This window comes from Ochotona curzoniae, unplaced genomic scaffold (assembly GCF_017591425.1).
Source record: "Ochotona curzoniae isolate NIBS_2020 unplaced genomic scaffold, NIBS_Ocur_1.0 contig_908, whole genome shotgun sequence".
NCBI classification, from domain to species: domain Eukaryota; kingdom Metazoa; phylum Chordata; class Mammalia; order Lagomorpha; family Ochotonidae; genus Ochotona; species Ochotona curzoniae.
Window position 1 is genome coordinate 21657031 of NW_024466607.1, and position 12439 is coordinate 21669469.

At 52.8% G+C, this 12439-nt stretch overlaps 1 protein-coding gene across 5 annotated transcripts in view; it reads left to right on the forward strand.

Annotated features, from left to right (window-relative positions):
• FLNB (filamin B) overlaps nt 1–3057 on the forward strand; it is a 131151-nt gene extending 128094 nt beyond the window's left edge. For all 5 annotated transcript variants that reach the window (XM_040994691.1, XM_040994693.1, XM_040994692.1 and 2 more), the window contains 2 exons: nt 1123–1326; nt 1692–3057. In XM_040994691.1, the coding sequence (XP_040850625.1) occupies nt 1123–1326; nt 1692–1879 (392 nt within the window). In that variant the 3' untranslated portion in view covers nt 1880–3057. The remainder of the gene's footprint in view (nt 1–1122; nt 1327–1691) is intronic.
• Nucleotides 3058–12439: the final 9382 nt, after the last annotated feature.

The following is a 12439-nucleotide window of genomic DNA, read 5'->3' on the forward strand; positions in this document are numbered from 1 at the left end:
ACTGTAAATAAAGTGGTAAATGTTGTCCAGACAGCACACATCACTGTGATATGAGTAGTGTAGGTTCCTTGATGAAAACTGAGAAAACCCAAATAGAAAAAGCATTCTCTCTTTTGTAGAGAATCATAGGTGATATCTTCTGAGATCTCCCAGGTTTTAAAAGTTTCATTGGGAGTCCATCTTTAATCTGGAAGTAGAGATGAATATGCATTGTATCCTCACATCTGGATGTGTTAGTCTCCATTACACAGTTACTATACATCCCTTTAAATGGAAAGCCACAATACAAAATCAACAACAGGAAGAAAAATAGAAATTTACAATGCCATGAAGTTAAATAACATGCTACTGAATATGATAGTCTTCATTACGCAGTTACTGTACATCCATTTAAATGAAAAGCCACAATACAAAATCAACAACAGGAAAAAAAAAAAAAGAAGTTGCCATGAAGTTAAATAACATGCTACTGAATGACTAACGTGTCACTGAAGAAATGAAAAAGAAAATCAAGAATCTCCCAGGCTTTCATACTGCCTTTCTTCTTGGGTTCCAGGGACCCTACCCCACCTCTACCCAGGGATACCATGATCCATAGTGCTCAAGTCCCGTAAAAACCTCATGTGATATTTGCATATCAGCTGCACTAGTCTACGTACTAGTTACGTTGACTGCCTAACCCTGTGTAAATGCTATGTCAGTGGTTGTTAACCCTGTATTATTTGAGGAAGAAGGACAAGGAACATGACCTATGCACATTTTTTTTCTTCTTGGTGACCCACAATTGGTTACATGCCCAGCTGTACATCTGCAGATGTGGAGGGCCTGCTGAACCTGGAGTTTTTGAATAAAATGGCAATTGTAGATTTTCCAGTAGCACATCTTTTCTGTGGGAGAGATTTCTAGGTCAGCCAAGGCCAGACCTGCCCATTGGCTGGTCAGGAAGCCAGATCCTCATTGGATGCTATGTGTATGGAAGACATCGTGGGTGGATGTGAGATGGGGGAGATCCTGGCTTTTGTATGCAAGTGTTGGGGTGCAGGGGTTCTCCTGTGGATTCTGACTGAAACACCCGCTTGATCCGGCTACTCATCCTCCACCTCCCTCCTTCCTGTGTCCTAGGTCAGCGTCTCGTGGGTGCTGGTTCAGCCAATGAGACCTCATCCATTCTAGTGGAGTCGGTGACCAGGTCCTCAACAGAGACCTGCTATAGTGCCATTCCCAAAGCATCCTCGGACGCCAGCAAGGTGACCTCCAAGGGGGCAGGGCTGTCGAAGGCCTTTGTGGGCCAGAAGAGCTCCTTCCTGGTGGACTGCAGCAAAGCCGGTAGGTAGCACTTGCCTGCTCGAGCAGTAGGCAGACGGGAAGCAGGGGCAGGCTGAGTCCCTTCAGTCCACTCTGGCATGCTCTGCTGAGGTTTTTGGTTGTGCTCACAAGCAAAGCTGAAATGGGGAGGCCAATGGGGAAAGGGAAAGTTGTATATCCTAGTGGCTAGGGTACAAGTGGCAGGGCAGGGACGGGAGCCCACACCATCAGCCTCTGGGGGTCTCTGCTTACCTTCCCATCTCTCACCCCTTCGAGGACACCCGCAGCAGTGTGAATGCCCAACAGAAAGGCCCTGGTCCCTTGAGTTCCTCTGCTCCTGCCCAACCCTTCATACCCGGTGGAGTGACCATAGTCTTTGCCTGCAGGTTCCAACATGCTGCTGATTGGGGTCCACGGACCCACCACACCCTGTGAAGAGGTGGCCATGAAGCACGTGGGCAACCAGCAGTACAACGTCACATACGTCGTCAAAGAGCGGGGCGAGTACGTGCTGGCCGTCAAGTGGGGGGAGGAGCACATCCCCGGAAGCCCCTTCCACGTGACCGTGCCTTAAACCGGCTTCCGTCTGGGACAAGCTTCTTGCAGTTACTTGTGTCGCTTGTTTGTAATTCACTTGACATCGAGTCCTCTGCCCTGTTGGTGAGTCTGCAGCCTCGTCCCGCCAACCTCACCGTACCTTGCTGTTCGCAAGTGCCTTCCAAGCCTCGTGCCTGCCCTCTCTGCCTCCCTGGAGTAACCCAGGAAATGCAGTCTCGTTGCCAGGGTCAGATTGCGGACAAGAAAGGTGGTTTTAAAAAGGAAAAAGAAAAAAAAAATGAAATTGGCTAGCCTGGGCTCCAGCTCCTAGCTCCACATTTAAGAAACTAGACCAGAGGTTTTGGGTGGGGGGCAGGGAAGGGATTATTTGGCAAGGTCTTCCCAGGGGGTTCATACTGCATCCCTAAAGGCTGCCACAGCTACTTGGCTGCAGCGCCCTGCGCTCTGTGGTGGTCTCCCATTGCTCCAAGGTGGTGGCAAACTGATGGGCCCCCCTGGGCTCATGCCCTTCTTGCCTTCATTACCTTGCAGTCACAATGTGTAACCAACATGACAACCGCATCTCTGCTTCTGTTGGTTAAGTCCCCTCGGTTGGTTAGCCTGAGGAAATTCTACAGCGGCCAGAGTCCCCAACCCTCACCACTTGCCAAAGACCTCCTTAACCCGCCTAAGTCCTTGTTTGTAACACACGCTGCAGACAGGGGTCAGCCTGGTGAGTCCTGGCATGCATCCTTGGCACAGAAGCCTGGCACGTGATGCCACATTCTGTATCTGCCTCCAGTCAGCCTCCTGCATCCCTCAGTATAGACAGCAAGGGATGAAACGCCTGCCAAACAGCCTCGGCGGTGGTAGATGTGTCTTTCACCATGACACATGTTACTCTCTGAAGCTGTTTGCAGAGGGTGGAATCCCAGACACGAAGTGTGGGGCATCTGCTGTGCCTTCCTGCAGACCAGAGTCAGCTCTGGGATCGGGATGGTGTGTGATGGCAGAGCCCAGCTCTGATTTGCTGCACGACCCTGAGAAGTAGCGGGGGGCGTATGCGGATACCTGGAAGCTGGAGTAGCCCGAAGCCTAATGTGAAAGGACCACAGGCCTTGTGAATGGGGACGTGGAACCCAAACTGGAATCAAATGGCGACTGTAAATTGTATCTTATAACTTATTAAATAAAATGTTCGCTCTGTTCAAATGACCCTGGGTGTTCTTGGAATGAATGGCTGGAATCCAGGCACTGTGCTCCTAGGAACCCTAGCAGAAGAGCAGTAGGCTCTCCTATGGGGAGTGCGGCCTCCTGTGCAGGGGGCTCTCCTGGGGCTCCAAGAGGCCAGGATGAGCAGACATTGAAGGTTGGACCTGCCCTTCTGCCAGCACCACTTATTGGCATGTCCCGCCTGGGAAAACCACCCAGGCAGACCCTGCAGCTTTAGAGGATTGAGAGAGAGAGAAAGAGAGAAAACTGGGTCCCAGGCCAGTGTAATAGCCTAGTGGGTAAATCCTCCCTTTGCATGCAGTGGGATCCCATTTGGGCACCAATTCGTGTCCCGACTGCTCCACTTCTCATCCAGCTCCCTGCATGTAGCCTGGGAAAGCAATAGAGGACGGCCCAAAGCCTTGGGACCCTCCTGCACATGTGTGGGAGACCTGGAGGAAGCTCCTGGCTCCTGGCTTTGGATCAGCTCAGCTCCAGCTGATGCAGCTATTTCAGGAGTGAATCATCAGACAGAAGATCTTTCTGTCTCCTTCTCTCTGTAAATCTGCCCTTCCAATTAAAAATAAAACAAATCTTAAAACACACACACACACACAAAGCCTGGGTCCTGGCTTCCTGATAAATGCTTTTTTTAGGGAGTTAAATCCCACAAGCAAGTGCCCTATCATCCAGCCTCTCCACCCCGCACTCCCTCCTTGTCTTCAGCTTAGCTGCTGCACCATCAACTGCTTATAGGAAAACACACACACACACACACACACACATACTTCTGCCTCTGGCCAGAGATAAGCCCTTTTCTGTGTCCTCTGACCCTGGCTGTGGGAGGAAGCAGGGTAGAGGATTCGCAGTGGGGTTTCTGGTGCCCCTCCTAGAGCACCTGTATCAGTCAGAACCATGTCTTGGGCTCCTAATCCCAGCATGTCTGGGGGAGTTCACATGGTCTACAGTCTGCCCTGTGTGGAACTCCAAGCCTCCACATGACGTTGGCTTTGACCACAGGAATGGAACCTGGTTGGTTTTTGTTTGTAGGAAGTGGCAGTTGTGAGTTAACAGCAGGGCCTTTGGCATCAGGTAGTCCGGAGTTTAAATGCTAGCTCCACCCTTCACTCACTGGGTGGCCTCACCTCTCAGTGTGGGGGAATCACGTGAAATCCCACAGCAGGCTCTAGAGAGCCATTCCAACCTGAGTTAACCAGCACCTGCAGAAGGTGGTGAGAGCCCCCCGCTTGTCAGCACCAGGGGCTGCGCTCAGTGGTCCCTGTGGCGCATTTTCTCCCTCTAAGCCTCTTCCCACCTGATCCTTCTAAAAACCTCTCAGAGTGGAAATGTGCACCTGTTTGCCGGTCAGTGACTAGGGCAGAGGACAGCCCTTGGCTGCACTTAGGCTTGGCTGCTATGGAAACTGGCTGTTGTTTGTGCAAACACCTTAAAATGTTTGAAACTTGACCCTGGACAGCCTTGGTGCCAAGTCCTTTCCAACTTTCGTTGTTTGACTTTGACCCTTTCCTAGTAGGAGCTTGTGGAGCCTTCACTCTTTGGTAACCAGGCAGGTCATCAGATGGCAACTGGCTGTCACCCTGCAGGAACCCTCAATGGGAAGAGACACTGTTCCCTCTCAGTGCACCTGCCCAAGGCATGTTCCTGTGCAGCCAGGGCAGCACGCCCCAGCTGCTGTCCAAGAAGGAAGTGGGTTGTTAACAGAGCCCTATTTCCAGTGCACTTAGCAACAAGAGGGCCCTTGGCCCACGTGTCTGTTTTGAGAATATCAAAAAGGCTTGAAAGCTACACTTGGAGGACTTCAGGGTAAAAGAAGTTGGGTGCGTAGGGACTGAACTCCCCTTGAAAATCAGTCTTAAAAATTGGTGGAATAAATGTGAGTGATCCTTGAATGCTTGGTAGTCCCTCAAGTTTGCCTTGTTAATTTTTAAAGATTTTTTATTTTTTTTTAATTGCAAAGTCAGATATACAGAGAGGAGGAGAGACAGAGATCTTCCGTCCAATGATTCATTCCCCAACTGGCTGTGATGACTGGAGCTGAGCCAATCCGAAGCCAGGAGCCAGGAAGTTCCTCCAGGTCTCCCATGCGGGTGCAGGGTCCCAAGGCTCTGGACTGTCCTTGACTTTCTCAGGCCACAAGCAGGCATCTGGATGAGAAGTGGAGCAGCCGGGATTGGAACCGGCGCACATATGGGATCCCGGCACGTTCAAGGGAAGGACTAGCCTCTAGGCCATTGCGCCGGGCCATTATTATTATTATTATTATTATTATTTATTTATTTATTTTCATCTGTTTGAAAGAGCAGCAGAGAGACTGCTGCTTCACTCCACAAATGCCCATAATAGCCAGTGCGGAGCCAGGCCGGAGCCAGACATTGGGAACTCCATCCAGGCCTCACTGGGGTGGCAGGGGCTCAAGTACTAGATCACGCTTTTAGCAGTAAACTCAACTTGAAGCAGAACAACTGGGACTTGAACCAACATTGTGATGTGAGATGTGAACAGCCCAAAGGGAGGCTTATCCTGCAATGACACACATATGCACACACACACAACCCCCTCAGTTTGTGTTTTATAGTAGGGGACCACGATCATTCCTTGGGGGCAGGTATTTCATCCTAATTGTTAAGTCACGGGTTAAGTTGTCCCACACCAGAACATCCAGGTTTGATACCTGCCTCTGTCTCCTGACTCCAACTTCCTGCTGATGTGCATCCTGGCAGGCAGCAGACAATGGGTCCTGGTCAGCCAGCTGGGAGACCTGGATTGAGTTCTTATTTCCCAGCTTTGGCCCAACCCTTGACTATTGTGGACGATGGGGAATGAACCAATGGAATGGAGTGCTTCTGTTCTCCTATAAATAAGTATGAATTAAACAAGAAGGATCAAGAACTGGACACTTGAGTTGCAGTCCTCAGTGTGCAGGATGGGTTCCCGGATGGGATGGAGTATTTCCAAGTCTCCGGTAACTCAGGGAGGAGCTTGCTACAAATGAAAATCACCCTCTAAAATCTATCTGATTTAAGTATTTTTGTTGTTGCTGTTGTGTTTTCACATCAGCAAGTCAGAACTCAAAAGAGTCAGTGAGAATGTCCGATTTTAGAGAGCCGAGGGCCCAAAGCAAGCCTGGGTTTCCCCCCTCTGCTTTGTCCTAAAGGAGTGAGAGGAAGCTTTCCAAACAAAGGGAGTCTTCTCAGCTTTGTGCTGGCTTTGTCCAGGGGACCAGCTCATGGGTATGGAATTTAAGGGGATCCCCTTCCCACAACACACACACCCTTGTTCCCTCTTCCTTGTGAGTTCTCAGGACTGGGAGAGGGATTAACAAGCTGGCCCGTGGCTTACGGCCAGGAGGCTTTTGAGCTGTGGACTTGCTCATGCTCAGGACAAAGCTCAAAGACGAAGGCTCAGCCAGCCTTTATGGCCCCTGTCATTCCCTTTGCCCTGTCCACACACCCTTCACAGGCACCATCAGGGCACCTCTCCCTATCGGAAGCTAGGCACCCTCCTCGCCCAAGCCAGGTGAGCTCCAAGAACAGAGAGGGTCTTGGCAAAGGAGCCAAGCCCAGGAATGCCATGCTACAGGCCCAGCTCCAGGCTGCAGAGCTACCTGGGCTGCGAGAAGGACCCAGAAGGTTGCAGGTGCCATAGGTACAAGTCCAGCCCAGAGCTGCAGCTTCGTGCTCTCTGTGCCCTCACCTGTGAAAACTTCCAGTCTAGGATCAGACGGAATCTAGCTGCTCACTCCCAGTCCTGTCATCCCCTCACTGGCCTGAGGAAACCCTCCTCCACTCAGAGCTGTGAGTGTGAGGGAGACTCTGCCCCATCCCAGGGTAGAGCAGAAGGGGTTCCCCAGTAAGGGCAGGGGCTCAGCATGGCGGTTGTAAACAGGGCCAGAAGACTCAGATCCTGTTACTGTCCAGTAGTCACTTGACCCTCAGAGAAGATTGTGCCTCAGTTTTCTCTCCAATGAAATGGGGTTAATAGGACCCTGAGTATCCTGAAAGTTCACTGACACGGGTACGGGTGTCAGGAGCATCTCCTGGCATGGGGAGGGTCCTTGGGGTTTCAGGATCACTGGGGTGAGGTGATGGAGATAATTCCTCTGCAGGAAGAGCTGCCAGCCCAGGAACAGGGAGGTACCTGAAGGACACAAGTCCGGAGGCCCAGGAGGGGGGGAGTGTGTTGCTATGGGGACTCCAGCCCATGCCCCAGGGTGTCCTTGTCCCTGTTCAGAGCCGCTGCCACTCCTCTGCCTTAATGCAGGCCCAGGTACGAGGCAGGCCTGAGGTTGCTCCCACCCCTTCATAGGGATATGACAGTGGGCTTACAGGAGCTGACCCACCTGCATCACACCATGTTAGACTCTGGGTTTTTAGTCCCACCTGTCGCAGGCACAGAGAGGGCAGATGGTAATTACAGTTACTGGGCTGAGTTTAGGGACATGTCTGCACTTGGGCACTGCTTGCAGAGCAGGGGCCTGAGTCCCTCTGTAGACGGGGTCCCCTGCCAGGCAGGTGGGGTTGAGTTCCAGCCTGGATCTATCCCTCTGCCTGTGGGTAGCCCCAATCCCTTTGGCACCAGGCCTTCATTACCTGGGAGACAAACAGTAGCCGCATAAACACAGAACGAGTTCCCTTTTCCCCTCGCTGCTCATCTCCCTTATCTAAAAGCACACCCAGAAGCAGGAGCCACCCTAGAGGTAAGCTATGGCGTGAGCACCTCAGGGAGGGGGGCCGGGACCAGGAAGCAGCTCCTGGGTGCCCTCTTAAGGTCAGCCTCAGCAACTGAGCAAGGATAGCTTGAAGCCCAAAGGGGTCCAGAACCAGCTGTGCAGGGGCATGGATGTCCAGTGCCCCTACCCAGTGGAGCCAGAGTCTGGGAAGTTGGGAGAAGTCTCTCCAGGGCCAGAAATCCAGATATGGCCTCTATCCTCAGGGCTGCAACCGGGCCCTGACCTTCCAAGAGCTGCATCCACAGGTGCCCAAAGGAGAGATTCCAACATCCGGTCCTGCTGTCCTGGGAATATGGCTGGCAGGTGCATCAAAGCCATTCCAGACTATTAGGCAGGTCCAGCTTCCCTCCTCAGCCTCAACCATCATTGTCCCTCTCTCCCGGCACGTAGAGGCGGCTCACTATCTTCCAAGCAGGCTGGGCACCTTCTCATTTCCAGTCCCTGTCTCTGCTACTGAAATGTTCCTCCTGCTCCTTCCTCTGCTTGACCACATTGCATGTGTCACCTCCTTTGGGGAGTCCATCAGGACTCTTCCAGAAACATCCACTGAGCCCATCTTTGGGTTTAAAGAAGCACTGGGCCCACTGCCTGTCCATTGCTTGAGGACACCTATCTAACCCTAGGGAAAGCCCTTTGAGTTCCAGGACTCATTAACTTTCTGGCTGCCCTCCAAACTCCCGGAGAGAGGATGGTCCTCAGTGACTGTGGAAGGAAGGTACACATGAACAGATGAGTGGACGAGGAACAAGGACACTCTTCATGGAAGGAAATCTGGAGGTCTGTGACTTCAGCTGGACCCAAGATGGGCTGGTGAGAAGCCAGTGTGAGGATGAGCCGCCAGGAGCCTCGGGGTGGAATTCTGGCTCGCTTCTAGACCGGCCACTAGATGGTACTGTGAGACCATCCACTTGCTGGCGGGCTTTGGGCCTCCATTTCCTCACCTGTGAAAGGGAATTATACTACCTAGCAAGAACATTTTGAGGCCCAGAGCCTGGGATCGAATTCTGACCCCGTGACTCTGATTTTCCTGGTGCCTACGTACACTGGCGTTCACCAGTCCCTCTCTCCGTAAAAATACTATGCATATTTTTCATTGATGTATGAGGTCTGTTTTTCCGGCTCAGGGTCTCCCGGCTCAGGGTCACCTGGCTCAGGGTCACCCGGCTCAGGGGTCACCCGGCTCAGGGGTCACCCGGCAGGGCCGGCTCAGGGGTCACCCAGCTCAGGGTCACCTGGCAGGGCCGAGGCAGCGCAGGTGAGGCCCGTACTCGCGCGGCTGTGGAACTCTCGCGTGAAGACACGGGACCTCCCACGGGCCGGCAGGAGAAATCCCAGTGCCCCAGGACCCGGCCTCCCGGGTGCCGCTCGCCCGCCCTGGGTCCTCAGCCGTTCCCACCAGGTCCTCTGAGCGCGTCCCCAGGCTCATCTCCAAGCCATAGCAGCTACTCTCAGGACACACACGAATATTCCACAGTCGTTTTCCTCTCAGCCTTTCCCGCCTGCCTCAGAGACCCCGCGCAGGCCTGGGCGCCATGATGGCTGCGCCTGACGAGAGAACTGGCGCTGGCCCCAGCGCTCCTCCGGATCCGGCCGCTTTGTTAACGTCTCTGTCTCCATGGCTCAAGGACGCCGGCGGCGTCCGACCCCATGGCCCATCGCTGTGGCCCGGTATCCTTCAAATGGAAGCCCTGCCCAGCACAGAGCAGGCCCCAGCCGGCATCAGCTGCACTTGTTGCCGTCCGCGGGGAATTTTTTCTGCTCTGTCCTCTACAGAGCCAAGAGGAGACCTCGACACCAGCGGGAATCGGAAGGAAAGGACAGAAAAATAGGGTGACGCTCCCTGTGGTGTTTGAGGCCTGAAAGAGTTTCCCGCTCAGCAGAGGCACAGGCAGGGAGGCGCACATCCTCACTCCTGCCGCCAGGGGGCTCCCGCGACTGGAGCCCGAACGGAGCCGAGCCTGCTGAGGGATCCTTGGAAAAAAGGTGGGTGTGTGCATCATTCCATTTTTAATTGGAGAGATTTGAAAACCAGAAGTCCCCCATCTGCCGGTTCACTTCCCCCAATACCGGCAACAGTGGGAACCGAACCAGGCTGAAGCCTGGAGTCAGAAAATCAATCCAAGTCTTCCATGTGGGGGCCAGGGACCCAAATACTTGAGCCATCCCTGCTGTCTCCTAAGGGTGCGTGTTAAGAAGTTGGAATCAGAACTGAAGCCAGCTAGGACTTGAACCCAGGCACTCCAAGGTAGGGTGTAGTTCCAACTGGCTGCTGACCCCTATGTGCCAAACACACAGCCCTCATTTTCTTTCCTTTTTGTTTTTTTGTAAAGATTTAATTTTTTTTTTTTATTGCAAAGTCAGATATACAAAGATATACAGATGTACAAAAAGGAGGAGAAACAGAGAGGAAGATCTGAAGATCTTCCCTCCCCAAGTGACCACAACTGCCGGAGCTGAACAAATCTGAAGCCAGGAACCAGGAGCGTCTTCCAGGTCTCCTATGCTGGTGCAGAGTGCCAAGGCTAGGCTGTCCTCAACTGCTTTCCCAGGCCACAAGCAGGGAGCTGGATGGGACGGGGAGCTGCTGGGACATGAATTGGCACCTGGGATCCTGGGACCCTGGTGTATTCAAGGCTAGAGCTTTAGCCACTAGGCCACTGTGCTGGGTCCAGCCCTCATTTTATTTTACAAAAATGTTTGTTTAGTGGTCAGAGCTGCACTGGCTAATCCACTACCAGCAAACACCAGCATCTCCCATATGGGTGACAGTTTATGTCCCAATTGCTCCACATCTCTCCAGCTCCCAGCTTGTGGCCTGGGAAAGCAGCTGAGGATGGCCCAGGGTCTTGGGACCCTGCATCCGCATGGGAGACCAGGAGGAAATTCCTGGCTGCTGGCTTTGGATCAGCTCAGCTCTGGCTGTTGTGGCCGTTTGCAGAGTGAATCATTGGACAGAAGATCTCTATCTGTCCCTCCTCTCTGTAAATTTGCCTCTCCAATGAAAATGAGTGTTTTTTAAAATGTTTGATTATTTCAAATGCAGAGAGTACAAGAAAAATCTTCCATGTCCCACTCCCTAGTTGCCAACAACAGCCAAGGCCGTGCCTGGTGGAAACCAGGAGCCTGAACTCCGTTCACGTGGGTAGCAGTTACCCATCTGCTTGGGCCATCACATGCTGCTTTCCAGGGTGCAGCTAGCTGGAAGCTGGGATTTGAACCCAGCATTCCTGCTGGATATAGACCTGCCAGGCTGGATCGAGCTGTTACACCAAACACCACTGCTTGTTTCCTTTTTAAGGTCCTTTAGTTTGACCTAGTGACTTCCCTAAACCCTAAAGCTTGATGCCACTGGTGCCAGAGTCCAGGGCACCACGGTGACTGTGGGTAAGGTACATGGGAGCACAAGTGTCTGAGATCATTCGGGGAAGCTGGGTAGCTGGAGCAAGGGTGAGGGTTTCTCTGGTTCTGCCTCCCACCCATGTACCACCCTCTCCTTCCAGGAGGCACAAGGACCATGGCCTCCAATTTGTTACCTTTTCCTAGCGTGGTATCTCATTACTTTGCAACCTGCCTTCTCCAACCCACAGAATAGATACAAATCAGGTTGCTGAATTGGAGAAGCAGCCACCCCCAGCCTGGGCAAGGTGAAGGTCACTGGGGGGCAGGGTCTCTGTGTTCAAGGCAAGAAACTAATGTTGGTAAGGAAGAGAGTGTAACATGGACTGGGAGTGGTGGAAGTAGTGACTTCTCCATTCTCAAGGTTCATTGGCCAAAACACTGCTGTAGTGAATGACAAAGAAATGGGACAGTAGCATGATTGCCCATGTGGTTAAAATTCATTCTAAATAACAGAGCTGTATGTGTTTCCAGGGGCTTAAACCTACACTCTGATGGAGCCAGGTCTGCTTATAAAAAAAGCATATCTTCCATGTATGGGGGCTTACCAGGGGTGAGGCCTGTGCTCAGGGTCACATACCAGCCCTCTCATGGAAGCTTTACCTGTGAGTTCAAGTCTCCTTTTCCCATATAAGGACGTTGAAGCTGGCACTGGTCTCTGGGCAGCAGTAGGGACAGAGCTGGCCATTTGCACCCACACTCCTCCTCTTCAGCTAAAGGAGGACAAATGTGAGCCCTCAGACCACCTGCCAGGGAGGGATGGCTTTGCTAGAATGCTGGTTCCTGGGCTCTGGCCCAGCTCTCCTGAGACAGACCCTGGGAGGCTGGGGCCTGGGAATCAGCATAGTAGCTGGCTCCCTGGGATTTTGGTGCACACCAAGGTCAGACACTCTGGACAAAGCCGAGGCTGAAAGGGTGTGTGCCACGGGGATGTATTCCCCTTCTCAAGACACCCCAGTATCCTTACCCTGGTCAGGCCCGGGGACTCAGGGAGAGGAGGAGGTTGCTGGTCCTGTGGGTTCTGTGGGCTGTGAGGGCAAGGTGTTCTGTGCGCGCTCCTGCCTGCAGGCAGCTGGCAGATAGCTGTGCTTTCAGGAAGCTGCCTTAGATGAGGGACGGGGGCAGCTGTGGCTTGGGAGGGAGCCGCAGCCAGTCGGGACTTGTCTGCCTCAAGTCAAGGCCACAAACAGGCTCATTTGGTTCCTAGGGGCACGGGACCCATCCACATGGGCTGGAGAA